This window comes from Leopardus geoffroyi, chromosome D3 (genome assembly GCF_018350155.1).
Source record: "Leopardus geoffroyi isolate Oge1 chromosome D3, O.geoffroyi_Oge1_pat1.0, whole genome shotgun sequence".
In the NCBI taxonomy this organism is placed as follows: Eukaryota; Metazoa; Chordata; class Mammalia; order Carnivora; family Felidae; genus Leopardus; species Leopardus geoffroyi.
Window position 1 is genome coordinate 66,760,925 of NC_059339.1, and position 24,457 is coordinate 66,785,381.

Here is a 24,457-nt window from a genome sequence, read left to right on the forward strand (position 1 = left end):
CCACCATTTCCTCATCCATCCATGGGAATCTGCAGAGGGGGTTGAAGGATCAGAACGGAGAGCTAAGAAAGCCTGATGTTCTGAATACAACCCTCGATAGTCCCGTGATCCATCCGCTGTCGGCGCGAGCTTCCCTGGAAGGTCGTTCCTGGCATGCGGTGGGGGCTGGGGGGTCAGGGGCAAAAGCCTGTTGCCACTCCTCCTTTCCACCCCCCCACCCCCGCCCTGTGGGTCTGCAGGGCCCCACACCCAGTGTGCAGACAGTCCACGCAAGAGTGCACGCGCGGGAGCCTTACTTTCTGCGCTGCACCAGGGAGCCCTGGAAACCTCCCCTCTAAAATCCGGCCCAATCACCCGGCACACCTCCACGTGTCTAAACGAGCATGGTCGGCCTTCCACCCGGACACCGCCCTACTGCCCCTCTGTGCCTCACCACCATGCCCCGGGGGTCCAAGCTAAACGCTGAGACCTACTGGCTTCCTCGTACTTCCCCTCCCCTCCTGGCCACCTCTGCTCCCTTCGGGGTCCTTCTCTCCCTCCCGGCACCAGGGGCGTGAATCGGTCCTCTTTTCTCACTGGAGGGGTGTCTCTCTCAGGAACGCTCTTCCTCACTGTGTCTTTCCTGGCTGCTACCTGCTTGCACATCAGAGGCCAGCTTCCTGGCAGCCTTCTGTGTTCTGCCTCGAACGTGCCTACAGCCCCCGGCACGCTCCCCAGCTCAGTCCTTAGTAAACTGGACTTTGTGCAACTCCCCTCGATGGATGGCTCTTCTTCTCCTCTTTCACTCACCGAAGATTTACTGATCCATTGCTACACGCCAGGCACAGTTTCAGGCCAGGATGCACTGACCACCAAGCCAGATACAATCCCCGCCCCCCCACCCCTGGACTTCCACAAGAGAAGACAAATGAAATATTAATGCAACATAGTGCCAAGTAGTAATGAGCTCTATAAAAGTAAAACAGGATAGGGGGCTGGAGGGTCCCTGGAAGGCTGGTAGGAGGTCAAGGAAGGCCTCTCTGAACAAACAGAAATGGAGCCCTCAGCAGGAGCGCAGGAAGAGCATTGCAGACAGGGAAGGGCGAATAAACACAAACACCCCGAGGATGGAAAAAGCCAGCGGGCTGCAGGCACAGGGCAGTGGGGGCGGTGGGGTGGACAGGCAGAGCACATGAGGCCGGAGAGGCGAGCGGCACCAGGTCAGGCTGGGCCTGTGGGCCCCTCAATACAGCCGGGCGTTGAAGCAGAGGAATCGCACGGTCTGATGGAAAAGTTCCCTCTGGCCGCTGCAGGGAGGACGGACTGTAAAGCGACAGCAGACAGGGAGACGGGACTGTTGCCGCCTGAGAAGGATTGCACAGAGTGGCAGCTAAGACGTGGGAGAAGGCGACAGAGCAGGAAATGGGTTAAGGATAAGCTGATGACAAGGTCTACGCAGCGACAAAGAAAGAGAGAAATCAACGGTAACTCCTAGGAGTTTCGCTTGGACAACTGGTTGCATCACAGAGCCATTTCGAGAGGAGGGAACGATGAACATAAACAGCGTGGGCGGAAGTCCGAAGCCCCTGGGCCACGGTAAGGCTGCTGGGACTCTCAGACATTCGGGAGGACATCGTAAGTAGGCAGTCAGCAGTCCAGTGCAGAGGCCAGGGTTAGAGATCTATGTTCCAGAGTCAAGGCACAAAGGACGAAGTGAGATCTCAGAGGAGGGCAGAGCACAGAGGGGCACGTGCAGTCAGCTCCGACATTCAGATGGTGGCAGGGGAGAAGGGGCCACGGAAGGAGACTGAGAAGGGAAGTCTGTGGGAAGAAGGAAAACCCGGAACGCCCAATGCCACAGAAGTCAAGAGCAGAGAACATTTCCAGGACAGAAGGGCCGGCTCTGTCCAGAGCTAATGGAGGCCAAGGAAGAGGAGGATGGATGAGGTCCTGCTGCCCTAGCAACCAGACGGTCATCAGTGACCTTGACCGGCGCAGATTCAGGGGAGCCGGGAGGCGGACGCCCCACTGGCATGGCTTGAGGATGGAAGTGGGAGGTGCTAGACACGGTCACCGCGGGAGTCTGCGTGACGAGCAGAGTGAGTGCCACGGGCTGAAGGTGTGTGCCCCCCCCCAAAGTCACATGCTGAAACCTAACCCCCCAATGTGATGGCATTAGGAGGTGGGGTCACTGGAGGGCCATTAGGTCATGAGGGCGCAGCTCTCACGCATGGCATCAGTGCCTTTATAAAAGGGACCCTACAGAGCTCTCTCACCCTCTTCCCACCAGGCGAGGGCACAGCAGGAAGATGACGGTGTGCAAGGCAGGGTGGGCTCGCATCTGACCCTGAACTGTGGTCTCCTCCTGATCTCGAACAACCAGCCTGCAGAACTGGGAGGGACAGTCAGTTGCGTGTGAGGGACCCGCCAGAGGAAGAAGGAAGAGACCCGAGTGCTCTGTAGGAGCCCCGGTGGAGGGTGAGGGGGGGAAGGTTTACATCTGTACAAGGAGGCCTGCGTGGGAGGACAGCCTCTGTGAGCCCCATCGCCCCATCACCCCCGCCCCAGCACAGTCTTTAAGGCCATCAACCTAGCAGGTGCAGGCCGTGTGCATGGCTACGTAGAGTGCGAAACTGGGATGGCCTCGGGAGCCTTCCTATCCAGGACCCCCCTAAACTGCTGATCACGGGTGCATGCTTGGTCCTCCAGCCTGACCCCACTCCCCTTTTACTTGCCATTCTGGGAGCAGACCTGGGGGAGGCCCTGGCAGGCACCTTCGATCATCTGATCTGGACACCAAGGCTCAGAGAGAAAGTCCTCATACTCAGCCATGAGTCAGGATGAAGCTGGGGCCCGGATCTACCCAGAAGGTCCTCTCAGGGGACCCCACCACTAGTGCCTGAACAAGGTGACAGTTCAACGGATGAGGGAACTGGGGCACAGACCCATGCACCCAAGTGGTCATTTGCCCAGGAGACTCCATTCAGACTCAACCAAGGGCCACAAAGCTCGAGGGCCAGGGGGACTTTACCACATGGGACACCACCACTTGATGAGTCCCAGGACGCCAACGACCTGGCCTCCACAGACAGCCTCCTGCCTGTTGGCCACCAGAGGTCCACGTCAGGTACGTGGGAGGAGATGCGAAAGCTGCACCATCTTTGTTTTGCTTTTCCAGCACCCAGCCCAGAACATTCTGCCAAACCTGATTCCCCAAATTCTTCCCAGCTGGATGGAGCCCGAGAGAACTCCGGCCCTCTTTTTATTTATTTTTTTGTCCTTTCTCACAGCCTTAAAAATTGACCGGAAAGGCTGATGCTAAACCAGACTGCACTCACGAGTCAGGTGTGTAGGGCGCAGTGCACGAACATTCTTTCCCTCGGGCTAATCTTAAATTTTTTTTTTTTAACGTTTATTTATTTTTGAGACAGAGAGAGAGCATGAACAGGGGAGGGTCAGGGTAAGAGGGAGACACAGAATCTGAAACAAGCTCCGGGCTCTGAGCTGTCAGCACAGAGCCCGACGCGGGGCTCGAACCCATGGATGGTGAGATCGTGACCTGGGCCAAAGTCGGACGCTTAACCAACTGAGCCACCCAGGCGCCCCTCCCTCGGGCTAATCTTGCCCCCAAGGGCTCCTCTTTGAAATGTGGAGCCTCCAGGAGCAGGTAGAAGGAAGCATTTGTCAGGGGTAACAGTCAAGAAAGCACTAACCACAAAGGGAGTGGGGGAAAGACACAGAGGATAAAAGGCGGCAAAGAGATGGCGGGGAGGGGGGCGGTTGAGAGACCCTAGAGAGGTACCCGAACACCCGACCCTACCCGGGTTGACCTGTCCACAGTCCAGAAAGAACAATCCCTCCGTCTAGCACAGGCTATCAGTCCGGGGAGTCTGGAGTCACACGGCACATGGTGTGACCAGCTCCATCCCCCATCACTTGCAGGGCCTCGGTTTCCTCATCTGTAAAATGAGGGCAATGACAGTACCCGCCTCAAAACACGGGAGAGAGGGATGAAATGCAGGATGGGGGGCAGGCGCCCGGCACAGCGTCGGGCACCCCGTCAGCCCCCGGAGCACTTGGCCGTGGGCATCGCCTGTCAGGATCCAAGCCCGATTCTGCCCCCCACGGAAGCACCTCTGACTTCCACACTGAGCTCTTGGCACACCCACCATCCGTGCCACGCAAATGTAGTACCTGATTACACACTGTCTTGAAACAATTGGGGAATAGCCGAATACAGCATAACACAACGCGAAATTGAATGCCAGCTCTGAAAAATGACAACCCCAAACCCTGGACTGCAGAGGCCGTGCTGGACACGCACACAGACCCGGGCCCTGGGCACTCAGCTGGCTCGCTCTTCTGCGGAACAGAGTCTCTCGTCGCGTCAGTTTGGGGGCTTTTGCTCTTTCGTCCCGTGGCTGGTGCTACCCTCCCCCCCCCCACCACCACTTGGGAGGTCCCCTGCACCCCAACCTAGAAGCCCAGCAGCACAGGAAGAATGCTGTCCCGGGAACGGGCAGCTTGGATGGGCAGTGGCCTGGGGCCAGCTCTGCTCCAGACATCAGAGGGAAAAGTTCCTGGAATCCCGGCTCTTGCCGTATCACCCAGACCAGGAGGGCCAGGGTGGTGCAGACTCTGGGAGAAGGGCGGATGAGGCCGACCAGTCAGGGCACCTGTGGGCCGTGTCTGAAGCTGGAGGGTCTGGAGGGCCCTGGAGATGCACGCACCGTTCTTGGGATTTGGGGGATACCTGAACAAACACGGAGCTGTGTACGTGCACTTGCTGGAGAGTTCTCTGGCGTGAAATGATAGCAGCATTCCTCTGTGCAGATACTTCTTATAGAATATAGAGAGGCTATCCAGGAAAGCTTCAAGGAGGAGGTGAGTGGGAGGTGGATACTGGCAGGAGGGTAAGGAATTGATGTGGGGCTGGGGTGCAGCTGGCAGCGGCTGAGCCAAGCCCTTTAATGCTGCGGCCGCAGGCCTGGCTGACAGTCAGCACCTGTAGGACTGACTCCTGCCCCAGCGGCCCTCAGCCCCTCTGACCCGGTCCTTTCCCCGGGACACGCGGAGGCAGTGGAAGCAAAACTGCCCACCCTGCAGGACCGTGACCGCCAAGGGCGCTGCTGCCTCCCCGGCCCTCTGGGTGGTCACGGGGAAGGCAGGCGGCTGGGCCGGGCGAGGTGGCTCAAAGCACTGAGCTGGCCATGGAGGACGAGAGCTCTCCCTCATCCGCGTCCCACAATTGCCGCGACGCTCTGTGGGAGGTGTTTGGGAGGGCTTCTCCGTCAGTTACTGCACAAGTACACAACCTGCCTTCACTGCCTTCTCTACTTCTCAGCCGCCCCTCTCCCCCTCCCACAGCCTCCCTTTCCCCACCCGGCTGCCCAGAATGCCCAGACTTCCCCACCACCGGCTCTTCTCAGATCATTCCACACTGTGAACGAGTTTGTGATTCAAAGTGCGGCCCCTCTGGGGATTAATTTTCAAAGCCAGTACCAGAGACAGACTGATTCAAAGGAATAGATCTCTAAGGGAGAATTCGGCCACACTGACATCCAAGTGTGCTTTTTTAGCAAGAGCCTTGACTACGTGCCTGCTTAATTCATTTCGTAATTCAACTAACGTTTACTGAGCCCCTTCTACTTACACACTGGCTGCTGAGAATTCAGAGGTGGAGAAGCACAATCACTGTCTAGTGAGGGAGACAGAAACATAAACACGTAACTGGAACGTGATGAGAACTGTCTTCTAAGATCTTCCTGCTTGTTCAAAGCACCCCACTTACATAGCAGCATTTGCTGATTAAAAATGATCCCTATCGGCTCCCTAAAGCAGTTCCCCTAAGGACTCCTATTGGACACTTTTAGACCTGCACTTGAATTAATAAAGCTACATGTCGATGTATATTTTACGACTCACACACTTTCCAATTCGGCCCGGCCTTCCCCAGTCTTCTCCTTGGACAACACCTGACCGCAGCCATTAGGAGCTCTATCTGGCCTGGGTTTTTTGTGTGGTCTTATTTGGAGCTTTCCAGACCGATCGCTTGGACCTGCTCCTTCTCCTGGGCTCCTGGTTGAATATACAATTTATGAGTCATTCGCTTTTTTTTTTTTTTTTTTTTTTTTTGCCTCTTCTTGTCCTCTGGTTATATATGGTAACTCCTGACTTTCCCTTCCAACCGTGTTAATAATAAATAACACACTTCACCACACTCCGACACACCACACAACTATAGCGAGCAAAATATGGCATACGCACTGAATTACTCACTGGGTGAATAATACCACGAGGCACAGCACATGTTCCATGCGTGGAGGGCTGTTCACTGCGGTGATGTGTTTTCACCCGGAAGAGCACTGTCCACAGCAGCATGAGCTCCCTCCCCAAGCCCTGCAAATCTCCTGCCAAGAGCTGTCCTACCAATTTTAAGGACGGCAGAAGGGCAGAAGCTCCAACATACAGTCCAGTTCTAATTACATTAACCATCATTTCCGACACATGGGAACTCTACGTATTGTGGTTTCTCACATACGTAGTAGCTACTTTACGGGGTCAACCAGAAATTGGGATCTGACCCTGGGATTGTCCCAGAAGAAGTTGGGATGTGTGGTCATCACATTTATTCCATGACCAAGGGGGCTCTGGGTCAAATGGAAGCCCTCCAGGAGGAAATCAACTCAGCTAGCTGGGGAGGATGTGGAACAAAGGGTGCCTTCGTTCCAAAGCCAAATGGAAGAGGCCAGCAGTGACCCCGACGCTGGGGGATCCTGGGTGAAAGGGGAGGGGAGGCTGGCCTGGGTCACTGGGAGGGGGAGTAGTTAAGAAAGGAGGTGGGAGGGAAGCAGGAAGTGGGGACCGAGAAAGTGTGGCAGGAAGAAAGGGAGGGAAGAGGAGGTGGGGCAGGGAGGCAGAGAAATTAGCAACAAAATGCAGAGAAAGGAGGAGAGAGAAAGGCTGTTAGCAACTGGAAAAGGAGGAAACAGAACTCCTGCTGGAGTCTCCCCTCCCCCCGGAAATGCCTGTGCCATCTAGCTCAGTTCATTAGCACCTTCCAGCCAAACCTCTCCCAGGGGGTTCTTCAGAGTCCTTCGCAGGAAGGTGGACACCTAGACTGCCCCCATCCAGGCGAGGGAGTCACGAAAGGAAACGGAAAGACCAACACTGGGGGCTCAGTGCTTGGAAGGGGCAAGTCTGGACTCCCTGCTCTCACCGGGTGACAGCCCAGGGGCCCAGCAGCCGGCCAGGGCTCCTACCACTCATATATGGAAAGAACTGTACTCGTAAAGGCCAGGATAAGACCAGGTCCCCGAGGCTACCCCACGTCCTAAGGCCTGTCTGTGGACCCTGCCCCGACTGATGTTTTTCTGACACTGGCACCACTTTTTTACTTTTTCAGAGCATTGAACAAAATCACACATATGGGGGGGGGGGGGGTTGTCCCTGAAAAACACACTACTTCTCTGTGGGGTCAATTTAATGTTCTGATGTCAAAATGAACAACAACAAAACTCAGGCCTCTTTCCAGGGAAACAGACCTGAGAGTTAGCACGCACTTAGAAATGCAAAAATTAAGGGACCAAACGACTTAATTGGCCCCTGGAAACCCTTAGCCACACCCAGCTCTGAGCAGAGAGAGTTCTGCCAGTCTGGAAGAATTCCCCACGACGCCTTCCCTGCCATGAGCGTGCCCCACCTGAGGATACTGTATTTTCCTTCATTCAACAAACACTGAACTCCGGAATGTACAGAGTGCCCTTCATTACTGATTGAACTCCAAACACGGCAGCAGAGCAAGAAGAAATATCCATGTGACCGGATGAATGTCAAATGTCAGCACCATCTTGATGGGAATGGCTCTTCCCCGGTCAAGGTCAGCCCCGCCTGGGGGCAGAGTAGGAAACGCCTGCCCAGTGGGATGTCAGAGGTCCCGAACCCACGCCCAACACCCAGCCCTGAGGCCACCCACACACCTGCCCACGCTTGCAGGCCAACATCCAAAATCCTTGTGGCAGGGACAGAGCCGAAGCCCCCACCTCAAATGAAAGCTCGAGACCCAGACTCCGCACCCCTTCCAGCTCCAGTCAGAGAGGGGCCAGTGAGTCCCTACCTTGTGGTTGGGTCTAGCCCTCACCCCTCATGGCAAAGGAGACAAGGCCGATGCCAAATGGCAGTTAGCTTAGGGCCTGCTTCTTCCCTGAGGGTAGCTCTGGGGCGGAGCATGGGGCAGGGGCTAAGAGGTCACCTCAGGATGGGCTTCCCCCCTCCCTGGTCACTCTCTGGGGGTCTGTACCTGGAGCTGGAGTCACTGCCGCTCTGCACTGCTGGGTCGTCCGTGACATTAAAGAGCCCCGTCCAATTGGCCAGCTGGTCGCCACTCTGCCAACCAAACTGGAGGCTTCTGGCAAGAAAACGAGGCAGTCGGTACTCAAGGCCCACATGCCGAGTTAAACCCATCTACCACAGAACCACTTTCTATTGTACCAAGTGACATATCGCCTTGACCACGCACTCGCTGGAGACAGAGGTGACGTCTACCCACGAGGATGACTGACGGTAACAAACCACAGCTCTGCTCACTTACATCCAGGCGCCCCCCCCCCCCCTTCACCTCTGCCTGCAGAGCTGAGGTTACGTGCTGGATACACAGGGAAATTGAGCCTTGGCGAGGTCAAGGTCATAGAGCTCTCCTACCTCCTGTGTGGTGCGTCCCTCCACCCCCACCTTCTAGAGACTTCTACCAGAAGAGCTCCCGCCTGCCAGCCCTTTGCCGTCCTCGGGGGTCAGGCACGCTGCAAAGCTTTTAATGAAGTCTGGCTCTCCTGGTCAACACACCTGGTTATTTCCGCTGCCTGCCCAACCCTGACTGAAATGATAGCAAAGGAACGGACAAGGCCGTGAGCATGGAGAGGTGACAGGAGAGGCCAGCCGCAGCACCGCCGAAGATGAAAGCAGATGGGTAACTAACTCCCTCAGACCTGAGAGAGTGGAGCCCCGTTTATGAGGAGCGCATCTCTTCCCCGTGCACCACTCAAGAAGGCTCTGAAACCGGGGGGCCGAGGCCCCCGAAGGCAGGAGCGCGGAATGGGGCTGAAAGGCCGGGGACTTAGGTTCGTAGGAGGCGTCCATGGACGCTGTGGCATCGGCCTGCCCGCCCCACGGCTGTCAGGAGGCCGCGCCGCGGGGAGCTGACCCACGGAAGTGCCTCAGTTCTCCTCGATTCACGGACACGCTAATCTGAAACCCACCTGCCCCACACCCTGCCCCACCGGTGGCTACAGTGGGTTTGAGGAGGGAACCAGACCAGGTCAAAAAAAGGAGTGGGGGGGAGGGCATGGAAAAATAGGGCTTGGGTCACCCGATCGCCCTAGCACAGGGCCTCTCAACCTGGTGCTGCTGTCATTTGGGGCTGGGTCATTCTGTGGTGTGGGACTGTCCTGTACATTGGGGGGGGGGCTGAGCTGCACCCCCAGTGTCTACCCTCTAGATTCCAGGAGCACCCCATCTTCCACCCTCCCATTGGGACGATCACAAATGTCTCCTGCGCCGCCAAGGCAAAATCCTCCCAGCTGAGAACCACTGTCCCAAGACAATGCCCTCCTCACAGGGCTCCAATGAACCTTCTGGAGACTGGCTTGCCCTTAAATATGAACAGGCGGTGTGAGAAGAGCTTGAACTTCAAAGTCAGAGAACAAAACAAACAGCAAAAAGGGGGGAGACTCAGGGGAAAAGAGATAAATGAAAGCAGAAACAAAATTTTTAATAAAAACCCTTAAAATACATAGCCTCTAAGCTACAGGAACAGGACAGCGATGGTTGTCTGAGCTGCCGTCTGGTCAACCTGGATCGGCCACTAATGAGCCCGGTGACCTTCGGCAAATCTTCAGAATTCTGTTCCCATCTTTCAGGCGAGGGGAGCTGTCTCGGATGTCTCCAGAGCCCCGGACCAGAGTATCACAGAGTTAAGCTGTCTCCTCCATGCCCACCCTGCTCCCTCCTTGGGAGTCTAGGGCGCCCCAATATTTAAGTGCCGCCCATGAATTCAAGGTGGAAACACTGTGCGGACCAAATACGCCATGTTGCTTGCTGGATGCCGTCTGGGGGACCCCCCGCCAGAAGCCCCTGTGCGTAAGGGAGTCAGTGTGCATCATCCATCACAGCTGAGGAAACTGAGGCACTGGGTGAGAAATTACCTCTCAGCCAGCGGGTGGCAAAGCTAGACCTGGAACTCAGGAGTCCCGACTCTCAGTCTAGTCCTTGTGCCACCGACGTTCTGGATCCCGTCCCGGGAGCCGGCTGCACACAGTACGCGTTAGGGTCTTCCGTCCCGGGGGGCTGGGTCAGCCCCCTCAGCCTTTTGCCTCATGCACAGTGCACAAGTTCACCGCCACAACAGCACCCCCTCCAGGGAGCCCAGGGGAGCACCCTTCCCTTCCGGAGCCCATGACTACCCTCTTTCAGCCCACCCGCCCACTGATGGAGCGTGCGGTAGGAATCCACATGCCTGACCTGCTATTATTGCAAGGGTAACCTTGAGTTGGCTCTATGTGAAAAAAAAAAAAAAAAAAAACCCATAAAAGAAGAAAGTCATTCAGAAAACATCAGTATGTAACTTTCGTGGGAGGATAATCTGTTGAATTATTTATTCCCTCCCCCGCTCCAAGAAGGGAGCTGGGCTTTTTTATCCTCTTACTTTAGGGCCTTGTGGGTTGTGAAGGCTGAAAGCTTCCCAGCCCCCTGAAGAAACTGAGCTGGCACCAGGAGGGGAGGGGGTCCCCCAGGTCTAGGAGGGGTGGCTGGCAGAAGAGGCTTCAAGTCCAGGAGGCCTGCTATGGTGGCCCGGGGTTTCCCCACCACCTCCCCCTCTAGACAGACAGCAGGGCCTCAGAAAGCCCACTGCTTGGGGCACCCCAGGAAGCTGCACCTAGGGCTCCAAAAGCCACCAGAAAGCAGTGCGCAGACTGATCGAGGCTGGGGTGGCTAGGGAGCCCCCAACTGTTTGTTCCGCACAAACCCTGGGGTGGGGGCGGGGGGTAAAAGGAAGGCACCTCCATGATGATAGACTCAGTTACCCACCAGCTGGTGGATAAGGTGGGCTTTTTCTTTTTTTGAAATAAATGTTTATTCATTTTTGAGAGAGAGAATGTGAGCAGGGGAGAGTCAGAGAGAGGCGGACAGAGGATCTGAGCGGGGTCTGGGCTGACAGCAGCGAGCCCAGTGCGGGGCTCGAACTCACGAACCGTGAGATTATGACCTGAGCCGAAGTCGGACGCTCAACCAGGTGAGCCACCCAGGCGCCCCTGGATAAGATTTAATTAAAAGACAAAAAAACAACAAAAAAAAGGAAATGAGCTCTTTCGCACCAAGTTTGTGAAATGAAACGGACAATCAGTTTTCCATTATTAACCAGCAAATCGCTTGTGTTGTCCCTCACAGCTGACTGAGGAGACCTTTCCTTTGTCTTCACGCTATTTTATTTTCATTTTATTACATACATAGACACATTCCAAATATGTATTATATTATTCTATGTTTATCGAACAGCCCTGCCAGGCTGGGGGCTCGGATTCAACAATGAACAAAGTAAAGACAAAAGCCCTGCCCCAGAGGGAGGGGCCTCGACCAGAGAGAGACAGATACGACGACAATAAGCTAACAGGTCATCGACGTGCAGTGTGTCAGAGGGTGAAAAGTGCCGTGGAATAAATAAAGAGCGGCGAGGGGGTAAGGAGTTTCGGGTCAGGGCGTCTCTGAGAAGGCGATATGGGGCAGGACAGGAAGTGGGTGATGAGGCAGCAGGTGGGCCCGGAGGAAGGATGTTCCAGGAGAGCGCCAACACCTGCAGGGGCCCCGAGGCCGGAGGTGATGGCTTCTCCTGGGGCTGGCAAGAGTGACCCCGCGTGAGACAGGGCAGGTGGCAGGTGATGGGGCATCCGTTCAGAGAAACAGCGCCACCTTTCTGGTCCCTCAAAACCATCTGAGAGGGAGATGAGACCAATGTCATCTTCTGAGGAGCCAAGAGCTCAGCTGGGCCACCAGGAGTCTGCAAGCGCTAAGGCCCCCCAGGCCTCCCCCAGCTCCGGGTCCACAGAAGGAACTGGTCAGCAAAGGCCTCTCCGAGAAGGTGCCTGGACCTTCCCACCCCGATCAGGGCGGAAACGCCTGCCAGCTGGGAAGCCTTTTCAGTGGGATTAATGGGCCTAACTGCCAGGTTCCCCGTGCTCCCTCGCCTGTCCCCGCTCCTGACTCACCAGTGACTCACTACTTCTCCGTGAAGGGCCGGGTGGTAACATCCCCCTCAGAAGAACCTCAGGAGGGCAAGGGAAGTGGATTCATCCCCAGGGTTCACCCAGTTGGGGCAACAGAAAAGCTGTTGTAGTGGGAGCTTCCTGAGGGAGGAGCAGAGGAGTGGGGGACTGTCCTCCCCTGAGGCACTGCAGAGGTCTCCTGGAGAGCCCCCAGGCCTGGGACCCAGGGTCCCAGGGAGCAGATAGAGCCTCCTGGATTTAACGGCCATCCATGCCTTTGCCGAGGCTTCTGGCTACGGAGCTGCTGGGCCAGGGCCCGGGGCTGTCCGAGCACTGACAGTGCTAGGGCAGGGGCAGGGGCAGGGGCAGGGGCAGGGGAGGTGCACATGTAGACACCCAGCCAGGGGAGGGGTCCGGAGAGAGTGAAACCTGACAAGCTCCAGGCACAGTCCTGAGACCACCTTGCCACCCCCCATCTACAGACCACGGAAGAGCCTGGGCCCCTCAGCCGACATCCAAACATCCAGCATTCTCTGGGCTGCTGTTCCAGACCTCCCTTCCAAGAGGGGCTGCGGCCAGTGGAGCACGGGGTGAGAGAGGAGCTGCGGGCACACACACAGCCTTCCTGCTGTCCTCTGGCACTCCGGGCCCAAATGGCACACCACAGTGAGCAGAGTGGCGACCCCTGGCTCCTTGGAAGGCAGAGGAGTGATGTAGACATCGGGGGCGGGTCCCCTCAAACACTCATCCATGCATTTAGTCCAACCGCTCTGAGAGCTCCCGCTAATTCTGTCTTTTTCCCTCTGATGACGTGTCCCAGATCCTGTGTGTGCGCGTGTCTCCGGGGTCAGCAGCCCCCACTCTTCTCCCAAACCTGGGGAACCCCGTCTGGCTGAACTTCTCCAGTCATTTCATTCCTGCACCAGCCTTGGCTCCCGCTCCGGGTTGTATCCTGTCCCTCCGAAATTCGTATGTTGAAGTCCTGACCCCCACTACCGGTGAAGGTGACCTTACTTGGGAATCACAGACGGTATTAGTTAAATTAGGATGAGGTCATACTGGAGTAGGGTAGGCCCCCATATAAAAAAAGGAAATTCGGACAGCGACACGTACGCAGCGGGGGACGCCATGTGAAGATGAAGGGGGAGACCCTATAAGCCGAGGAAGGCCAAAGATGACAGGCAAAGCCGCAGAAGCTACGGGACAGGCATGGAATGGGTTCCGCCTCACAGCTCGCAGAAGAACCAGCCCTGCTGACACCTTCATCGTAGACTTCCAGCCTCCAGAACTTTCGGCTGGAGCCGCCCTGTTTGTGGCACTTTGTTACAGCGGCTCCACCAGACCCGACTAGGGTTGCTTCTCTGATCCTCTAGGGCAAGACCTTCCTCTTTCTTCAAGACTCCCCTCAAATCCTCAGCCTCGTCCAGTGATTCCCAAGCTTGGCTCTGTGGAGCACTGGGGTACCCTGTGAGACTCTGCAGAGGAGGGAGGGGACGTGGTGGAGGGTGGGGGTGAGGAAGAGGGAGCCAGGTGGGGAGGACTGGAGCCCCCACCCTGTTTCAAACCGGTAGTCTCCTTTATCCATTGAAGACACAGGTTTCCACAAGGACTGAGACCATAGGAGTCTCTCTGTCCTGGAGAGAGTTAGTACGTAACAGAGTTTGTGAACTTTTCATGAGTAGTTGGTCCCTCTCCCACTATGAGCTCCTTGAAAGGGAACCTGTTTGCTACATCTCGGCAACCAGGGACTCGAGCCGAACAATCCAACAGAAATACACCAGGAGCCACATGCATAATCTAGAATGTTCTGCTAGCCACAATAAAAACACCTAATAAAATTCCATAGAAGTGACTACATACAGACACACAAATGAGTGGTGTGTAAAACCAGTGAAGTCTGAATAAGGTTGATGGATTGTATCAATGTTAATTTCCTGGTTGTGACATCGGTACTATAATTTTGCAAGATGTTACCATCTGGAGAAACAGAAGTAGGGTATACAGATTCTCTCCGGACTATTTCTTACACCTGTATGTGAGTCTACAATTCTCAAAATAAAAAGGTTTCTACGAAGTAAAAAAAAAAAAAAAAGTGAAATTAATTTTAACAATATATTTGTATTTAATCTAATATATCAAAAAAATTGTCATTTCAACATATAATCAATTTAAAAATTAGTGGGATATGTTACATCTTTTTTCATATTATGTCTTTGAAATCCAGCGTGTATTTTATACTTACACACAACACACCTTAGTTTAGATCTGTCTCATTTCCGGTGTTCCACAGCCACACGTGGCTAGTGGCTATTATATTGGACGCCAAAGGTCTGGTATAGAAAGGGCATGGAAGTTATGCTTGCTGAATGAACGAACAAACTAATGAATGAACGAACGAATGAACGAATGAACAAATGAAGCGAGAAGGCAAGCACTTAATGAACTAACCCAAGGTGAGGCTGAGTGAGACTGGATGTGCAGAATGCCCCCACCCCACCAGCTGGAGGGCACTGGGTGGGAGCTGTGGGAACATCAGCTCTACATGCACTGGACCCAGAGTCATGAACCTGTGTCAGGACAGCAGCCCAGCCTGACAGGGAAGAAAGAGAAAACACTCTTTTTCTCTTAAAGGAGAGTTCCACCTCCTTTAAGCCTTCTTTTGGAAGGTTGTGGTTTATTTCTGGGGAAATAGCAGTGGTGATCCCAGAAATACTGATCCTCAGCCTGATGGGCTGGGGAAGAATGGAGGGGGAAGAATGGTGAGCTGGGGTGGGGGGGTGGGGGTGGAGGCGGAGGCTTAGGTTCCTTTGCTCAGAGACTCAACAGAAGCAGCACAAATCGCATACACTCTCAGGCTGGGGTGAGCACGGATGCATTTCATTCTCCCAATAAGCTTGGCACCCTCGCTGTGCGGTGTCCCACACGCCATCTCCTGGTTTACCAGCCTCGTTTCCATCCCCCACCATCCAGGGGCTCTGCAGGACCCGTGGGCCCCTTGCAAACAGGATGGTCAAAGCCTGGCCCAAGCCTCTGTCCGGAAGGGCCGGCCCACCTCATCAGAGCCAGGAGAGAGAGAGCAGCCCTCTTGGCCATCCACTCACACTGCAGAGGACTCGGCAGAGACCAGAGAGGCCCCCCGGCTCACAGAGCACTAGGGAATAAAAGAAATTCAAAAGCCTTCGGTGGTTTCCATCACCTGCTCCTGCAGCCTCAACACCCCAGCCTGCCCCCTGAATCACCCCCCTGGAGCCCACTGGCTCTCCAAAGCCCACATCAGGTCCCACCCGGCTACCCATCATCCCAACTGCTCTCACCTTTGAAACCTACGAAATTTGTCGTCTATGCCACACAGTTACAGGCTTATTTATACAGTTTACATATTTTTGATGTCTGTCTCTTTAAGTGTGCTGTAAGTTCCTTAAGAACATGTATCATATCTAATAAGTCTTCGGTAACATCCCCTCCTCCCCCTGGTTCAAAGCTGAGTGCACATTTAGTTGACGTTTGTCTGTTTTTAGGAAAAGTTTAGAGGTTCCCTTTGTATGCATCCATTCATTCAATGATCAATGTCAGGCACTGTGCTGGGTCCTGGGAATTGGGAGATGGGTAAAACATCTCTTTTAGGGGCACCTGGGTGGCTCAGTCAGTTAAGTGTCTGACTTCGGCTCAAGTCATGATCTCCTGGTTTGTGAGTTCGAGCCCCACGTTGGGCTCTGTGCTGACAGCTCAGATTCTGGAGCCTGCTTCAGATTCTGTGTCTCCCTCTATCAAAAATAAATAAACATTAAAATTAAAAAAAAAAACAAACACCTCTTTTAAGGGTCTTACAAGCTTTGTGACCTCATACAAGTTACTCACCCTCTCTGAGTATTAAATGAGGATGACTGTCTCTGTTTAGCAGGACTGCTGTAAGGATTAAATGAAATAATCCTCCTTTAGGATTATCTCCTAAGGTCAGAGCCTGGCTCATAAACCCTTAAGGAATGTTAATAATATCATTAGCTAATGAATCCTTCCCCTGTGTGTGGTGGGGAAGGGGCGGGTGTCCTTACACACAGGGTGAAGGGCTAAACTAGAGATGTTTTGGATGAGAGGCTCTTAGATGAGAAGTGAGTGGGCCTGGATAAGTCAAAGAAGAGATGCCAAGTCCTCTAAGAGGTAAAATTTCCCTGAAAAAGTACAGATGTCAAAAAGAAAAGAACTGGCCAGAGAAAGGGGTAGGGAGAAGAGTGAGAGAACAGCACTGTGCCTCTGGGGGACCTCTGGGGAAGGGACGGGGAGCTGACACCCCGACCAAGAGCGGAAGGGGCACACAGCAGGTCAGACGCGGGACTGCACTGAGGCAAGCAAGGCTCCCGGGGTGCAAAATTGCAGGCAGCCCCTGATCCCAGGCTCGTGCAAGGGCAGGGTGGACCCCAAAGAGGGAGGCCTCCATGAGTTCTGTCCCCTGGGTGCCTGGCTTGCCTCACCCGAGTCCCAGCCCTGCAGCAGGTGCTCAAGACAAGCTTGCTCTGACCAGAGAAATGATAAGGTCATGCTGCGGGCACAGCACACACAACAGTGGCAGTCAGCTCGGCATCCTTCTCCTCTCTGGGGGACCGTCCATCTCCACCAGGTCCCCACGAGGCACCCTTCCCCTCCAGAACCAGCCCCTGGGTAGACCCTCCAGCCCCTGTGGTCCCATCTCCTGGGCTGTGCCTGCTTCTCGGGGCAGCCGAACAGAAGGAGGGGTGGCTCCTCGAGGAGAGGCTTCAAACACACACTTCAGATACAGCACAGAGTCAGGCTGTGCTTTTCCTTGACCCAGTTTCATATCCTCGGGTCTCAGGCCTGCACCAGCCACATGCAGGCAGCCCAGATCTGCACCCTCCCGACACAGGAGAGAGCAAGGCTGGAGGGAAGGGAGCGTACAGGGGAGTTTTCTCCACGAAAGTCAGGACAAAGTAGACCCAACCTCTGCTCCTGTGTGATGGAAAAAAATAGAAAACCCAAATCATCTTTAACCATTAAAGGAATGGAATTAGTAACTTATGGCCTTCCCACAAGGAAAACATTAGGTGTGGATGGCTGTGCAGGCGAGTTCTACCAAGCTTTCCAAGAACAGATAGATGATCTCAAACCTGCATAAATCATTCCACAGAATGAAGAGGGAATATCCCCCAACTCCTTTTACAAGACTGGTTTTAAGACAAGACAAAGGCAGCATTATAAGCGAAAATTACACGCCAGTAGCATTCAATAACATAAAATACAATATCTTAAATAAAAATTTTACTCAACAAAACCTCACGTCACAGAAAATAAATAATACACTATCAACAAGCTGGGTTTATCCCTAAAATTATAAGTTTAACATCGACTGATGGAATTTATCACATCAAAAGATTGAAGGCAAAGAAAACCTATATATCACCCAACCAAGGTAGAAAAATCATCTGCTAAAATGAATATCCAAATACCATAAAATAAGTAAGCAAAATGTGTTGGCATATTCTACAACGGAGTCGTCTTAATCTCTTAGAGCTCATCTATAAAAAAACCAAAACCAAAACCAAAACACTAAGCAGATATACTCACTGCAGACACTTGAACCATCATTCCCCTTAAGGTTAGATTTGGTCACACCATACACAAAACTCAACTCAACCTAAGAGCTAAAATTATAAAACTCTTAGAAGAAAACACAGGGGTAAATCTTTGTGACGCTGGTCAGCGGGCATGGGCAGTGACTTTCTTAGATACGGTATCTAAAGCACAAGAGACCAACAGCAAAATACATATACATGAATCAGAATTCACCAGAATTAAAAACTTTCACGCTTAAAGGAAGTAAAAAAGTCAACCCCCAGAATGAGAGAAAGGTTTTAGAAATTATATATTTGATAAGGGACTTATATTTAGAATCTACAAAGAACTCTCACAATCATAAAAGGACAACTCATCCAATTTGAAAATGGGCAACGGATCTGAATAGACATTTCTCCAGAGAAAATATACAATTGGCCAGGAAGTACTTGAAAGTCTGTTCCACATCATTAGTCATCAAGGAAATACGAAATCAAACCCACAACGAAATACCGCTTCAAACCCATTGAGATGGCTGTGACCAAAAGGATAGACAATAATGAGTGTTTTATTTTTTTTTTAATTTTTTTTTCAACGTTTATTTATTTTTGGGACAGAGAGAGACAGAGCATGAACGGGGGAGGGGCAGAGAGAGAGGGAGACACAGAATCGGAAACAGGCTCCAGGCTCCGAGCCATCAGCCCAGAGCCTGACGCGGGGCTCGAACTCACGGACCGCGAGATCGTGACCTGGCTGAAGTCGGACGCTCAACCGACTGCGCCACCCAGGCGCCCCAAATAATGAGTGTTTTAAAAACTGTGGAAAAATTGGAGTGCTCATGCACTGCTTGGAGGGAGTATAAAATGGTGTAACCACTTTGGAAAGGAGTCTGGCAATTCCTCAAACGGCGCAACATAGCGTTACCACATGACCCAGCAATTGCACTTGCCAGTATATACCCAAGAGAAATGGAAATGGATGTCCACACAAAAACCTGCACACAAATGCTCATCACAGCATTATTCATAACAGCAAAAACAAGAACCGAATCTCTACCACTGAAGAACGGACAAAATGCAGCCTATTTATAAATGGAATCCTATTGAGCAACAAAAAGATAAACAAAAAGAAATGAAGTACTTGACGCATATTATAACATGGATGACCTTTGAAAACATCAAGCTTAATGAAAGATGACAGTCATATTGGACACATAGCATATGATGCCATTTGTATGAAATGCCCAGAAGAGACAAACCTATAGAGACAGGAAATAGGCTAGACTGTGTATATATCCCTACAGCTGGGAGGGATGAGAGTACTAGGGGTCATGATGGTTAAGGAGTCCTGGGTTTCTTTTTGGGGTAATGAAAATATTTTAACATTGATGGCGGTGATGGACACACAATGGTGTGAATATACCCCAAGTCACTTAACTGTACGCTTTAAGTGGGCAAATTATATTTTGATAAAGCTATTTAAAAACAAAGTTTAAAAAGAAGAAAAAAGTGACGATTAAGGCCAGGATATTCACTATGACATTTTTATTGAACATTACAGCAAAGGTCCTAGCCAACTCAATAAGACAAGAAAACTAATTAAGGTATAGGGTTGGGATAAAAGAGAAAAAGTCTATGCAGAAATTCCAGAAGACTCTACAGATAAATTATTGTCATTATGTATACATTATCCAGGTTGCTGATTATATAATCAGTATACCAAAAAAATCAAATTTATTTCTATATACTAGCTACAAGTGCTTAGAAAATATAATTTTTAAAATTATGTTTTTATGGGGCGCCTGGGTGGCTCAGTCGGTTAAGGGTCTGACTTTTGATTTCAGTCCAGGTCATGATCCCAGGGTTCATGGGATCCAGTCCCAAGTCTGGCTCTGCACTGACAATGCAGAGCCTGCTTGGGATTCTCTCTCCCTTTCTCTCTGCCCCTCCCCTGCTCACTTGCATTCTCATTCTCTTTCTCTCTCTCTCTCCCTCCCTCCCTCCCTCCCTCCCTCTCTCTCTCTCTCTCTCAAAATACATAAACCTTAAAAAAAAAATTAAAAAATTAAAGTGAAAAAAAAAAAAAAGGCAGGTTGAGACCTGATTGTACAAAAATCTGCAATGACCTTTCTTTCTACCTAAAAAAGAAACAACAACGACAACAACAAAAACAACTATTGCCCTTTCCCTGACCCTCTGTTAAGGTGTAAGTCCTAGAAGTCCCCAGCACTCTAGGGATGCAAGTTTATGCGAAGTAAAAGCTTCACTAACAAAGGAGCATGGAGGCAGTGGAGGGCTTAAAGGAAGAGGGTACAATTCTCATGCCCCTGATTCTAGAAACTCCTTCTTTTGTTTGACCCATCCTCCCCAAATCCAAGTGGGCCGTATCCTACCTGATCCCTCTGCTGTGTGTGTCACAGGTGACTGCTCCTTGCCTGGCACCAGTATCCCTTGGTTTCCTTAACACCTGTTCCCCTCTACTCTATGCAGCCTCAGTTTCCAGAGCCAGCTCTCCTCTCCAGACCCTTAGGTGCCGGCATACCTCAAGGCTCTCCTTTGTGCCCCGACCTTCATCATCTTTCATCCTGTTCTCTCCTGGGTGACCTCATCCAACCTCATCACAGGGACCAGTGTTTTTCCAACGAAGGGTTTCAAACCAACAGGTTATAAGATCGTGTGGGTGGTTCGCCCCTAGAATTTTTTAAGCTTTTGGATTGTGGTAAAATATACACAACAGAAATTTACCATTGTAACCATTTTTAAGTCTACAGTTCAAGGGTATTAAGCGTACCCAATCTGTTGGGTAACCATCACCCCCCTCCATCTCCAAAACGTTTTCATCTTCCCAAACTGAAACTCTGTACCCATTAGACACTAATTGCCACCCCACCTCCAGCCTCTAGCAACCGCCATTCTACTTTCCGTGTCTATGAATTGACTACTCTAGGTGCCTCATGTAGGGGAAACATACCATATTTGTCATTTTGCGCCTGGTTATTTTAGCAGAATGTCTTCAAGATTCATCCACACTGTAGCGTGCATCGGATTTCCCGTCCTTTTTAAGGCTGGATTTGTTTTTTAAAGTGAAGCGGAATAAAAAACATTAAAGCATATTTTTTTCTTTTCTTTTTTTTTAACTGTTTATTTTTGAGAGAGAGAGAGAGAGAGCACAAGCGGAGGGATGGCAGAGAGAGGGAGACAGAGGATCAGAAGCAGGCTCTGTGCTGACAGCAGCGAGACCCGAGGTGGGGCTTGAACTCACTGTGAGATCATGACCTGAGCCGAAATTGGATGCTCAACCAACTAAGCCATTCAGGCGCCCAAAGCCTATTTCTTTCTTTCATTTTTTTTTTAATTTTTAACGTTTATTTATTTTTGAGAGACAGAGTACAAGTGGGGGAGGGACACAGAGAGAGGGAGACACAGCATCTGAAGCAGGCTCCAGGCTCTGAGCTGTCAGCACAGAGCCCGATGAGGGGCTTAAACTCACAAACCGGGAGATCGTGACCCGAGCCGAAGTCGGACGCTTAACCGACTGAGCCACCCAGGCGCCCCAAAAACATATTTCTTATCATAAGGCCAAATACTGTTTCACAAAATGTTTGTTTCAGATGGATGTGTATGTGAGTGTGTTCGAGATCTCTGGCCTATTTCTTACTGTGGATAACAATGATAAAGGGTGGGAAAATGCTGATTTTGATGGTGACTGCACCATCTCCATTGCTAGCTTGGCTCTCCACCCCCCACCCCGCCCGCCCCCCCCCACCCCCGCCCCAGTTCTGGAGCTCATTCCCAAGGAGCTGCAGGATTGCTCTAGGTGGATCTCTTGCAGTGTCTTAACAGATCCAGACTCAAATCTGTTACCCTCCTTCCTCCAAACATGCTTTTCTCACACATCTCCTACTTGACTCTCCATAATCAAGCCCTGCCTGCCTCACCTTGCACCCCACCCCCCACTATACAGCTGTGACATTCTAGTTATGCAGAATTACTTCGCTTCCCTCTGCACTTTGCAGTCCTTATTCAAGCTGGGTTTCATCCCCCTTCCTTCCACCTCCCCCTATGCCTATAGTCATTTCTCTTTCAGACTCCCTTCATATGCCTCCATGTACCTTGAAACCATCCTGATCCACTATGGCCCCCTACTCATTTTTGGAGTCCTTTGCTCACACCTCCAGTTTGGCTTATGCGTGTATCATGTGCCTTTCTGTCTTCCCAAGAGACTGCACGCTCCCCCAGAGCCCCTGGGCTGTGTTCGTCTTGCACACCACTGTCCTCGGAATTTAGTGCACTGTTTAGCATACAGCAAATCTTCACTAAGTACTTGTTCAACCAAGAACAGACACGAGGAAGCCAAGAACATCAAGGACAGACTTCGCAGTTGTGTCTCATGTTGTTTCTTCCCAATCCACAGAGTCTCCTTAGAGACACTATGCCCCCTGAGCCCTCTGCACTGCCCCCCTTCTCCCCTCCTGACCACCAGAGGTGTTTGCAAGATGGGTCCCCAGAGTCCTGACTGGGAACTCCCAGAAGTGACCACTGCACAGCACACGGAGAGGCCAGGCGTCCAAAGAAAGAACACATATCCACTCACATCCCCCGCTCCCTTCTAGTGAAACCTGTCCTTGACTCTCACTGAGACAGTCTGCCATCTTTGTGCCCGTGAGCTCTTTGTGAGGTGGTTAACAATGGAGGCTTTGCTGAATACATCATCAACCCAGCCCCACCCAGACGCAAAGGGCAGCAGCCTTCAGGAATCCCCGAGGTCTAAAGGGGATCTTCTCCTACACCAGATTCTCCTCACTTTTGACCAGGTTGTGACAATGGCCTCCCAGTCTCTCCCCATTGCTAACCTCTCCTTACAAAACCCAGAAAACCTTCCTTCCTAGTGGCTTTTATCATATCACTACCCTACTCAAAGACCCCATGTGGCTCCCTACAACTGAATGAACCAAGTTCAAACTGTCCTTCCCAATCCACAAAGCACCTACTGAAGCTTCTCGCCCAACGTTACATCTGGTCCTCCTTGTCTACACTCCCCCTTCTACCAGCTGGACCCATTTCTTCACTGCGTCTTCTGATTACCCTGGGCGCACACACACCACTTTCAATCATTTCTTCATTATCCAGTATTTATTGAGAGCTTACTGTGTGCCAGGCAACCATATTTGGTGCTCAGGGTACAGGTGGGAACAAAACAGAGCGAATCCCTGCCTCCTGGGGCTTTCAGTCTAGAGCAGGGTTTCTCCACTTCAGCACTGGTAGTTGGGGCTGGGCGATGCCTTCTTGTGGGAGGCAGGTGATGCACTGTCAGATCTTTAGCAGCATCCCTGGCCCCTACCCTTAACATGCCAGTAGCACTCTCTCCCAGTGTGACAACCAAAAATGTGCCCAGATACTGCCTGGGGGTAACGCTCCTCTCCCCACAGAGAAGTGTGGATCTAGAGCGGCAGGGGGAGCTTGCTACGAGTCAGCTGGGGAGCCTATGAAAAAAGCAGGTACTGGCTCCATCCCCAGAGGCTCAGATTCTGAGCCCAAGAATCTGCATTTCAGTGGCCCCGTGAGTGATTCTCATGAGGCTGTCTCAAGACCTCTGTCTGGGGAACACTCAAGTGTGGAGTTCACAGACCAATAATCACATCAGGTCAGTTCATCACAATGAGATGTGTAACAAACAAGACAGGTAAACAGGTGGGTGGGTAGTCCAGGCACGGGAGATGTAGAAGGGTGTGGCGCCTTTGCTCGCACCCTCTTCAGTTCTGGAATGTGCACTTCCCCTTCCCACCCACCCCCCCACGCCCCGAACACACCCACCTAAATCTTCTGCTTCCTTCAAGGGCCCGCTTAATTTCTACCTCCTCCAGGCAGTCTTCCCTAACTACTCCAGTCCACTGGAACTTCCTTCCTCTGGCAATTTAATTAACACTAACTACTTATCTATCTCCTTTGTGGTCCTTTTGTTTCCCCACAGAGACCTCAAAGCCCCTGAACACCAGGACCGCGGAATCATTCTTCACAGACCCTCACAGCATCCTTCCAGGATCAGGTATGTGCAGGTTCTGTTTGCCTGACTGGATGAGCCCAAGTCGATGGAGTGCAGCCTGGGAGGCGGCAGCTGAGATTTAGGGAGTCAGGATCCCTGTGTGAGGGAGGGATGGGAGGCAGCTAGCACCCCCACCCGACACCGACACCCGGGAGGGCTTGCCAGAGCAACCAGTTAGTAGTTGAGCTGGCGTTTCCCCTGGGCGCTGATGTTTTCCCACTGTTGACAAGGCAGCAGGGATCCCAGCAGCCCCAGTGGTGCTGCAGGTACCAGCAGGGTGCAGGAACCCAGAGCCACCCCGCTGCGTCGCAAGTGCAGGTGGAGGCCGTTTGGGGCCCAGCGGCCCTTGTGTAGGGTTATCTTGCAGGGGCAGCTGTGGCCGGAAGAGGAGGCAAACCCGGGCAAGCCAGGAAACTCGGAAACTGTCCTTCAAAGCCCCCCGCACCATGCAAAGCTCGGCAGCTGCTTTTAACCAGGCAACAGTGCTGCCTGGGGAGGTCAGGAGCAGAGGCCAAATGTCCACAAACGTCCTGGACAAGGGACCTCAGACTCCCCAGCTCTGGGACGTGGAAGGGGAAATAGCCTAACTGCCTGGCTTTCCTGCTTCTGGAAGGAAA

At 52.3% G+C, this 24,457-nt stretch overlaps 1 protein-coding gene across 4 annotated transcripts in view; it reads right to left on the minus strand.

The window, feature by feature from the left end:
- Positions 1 to 24,457, minus strand: part of ST8SIA5 (ST8 alpha-N-acetyl-neuraminide alpha-2,8-sialyltransferase 5) — a 58,808-nt gene that overhangs the window by 33,091 nt on the left and 1,260 nt on the right. For 3 of the 4 annotated variants that reach the window (XM_045458286.1, XM_045458287.1, XM_045458289.1), the window contains exon 2: positions 8,279 to 8,386. The exons of the other annotated variant lie outside the window; for it this stretch is intronic. In XM_045458286.1, coding sequence (XP_045314242.1) covers positions 8,279 to 8,386 — 108 coding nt within the window. The remainder of the gene's footprint in view (positions 1 to 8,278; positions 8,387 to 24,457) is intronic. 4 annotated transcript variants of the gene reach the window in all.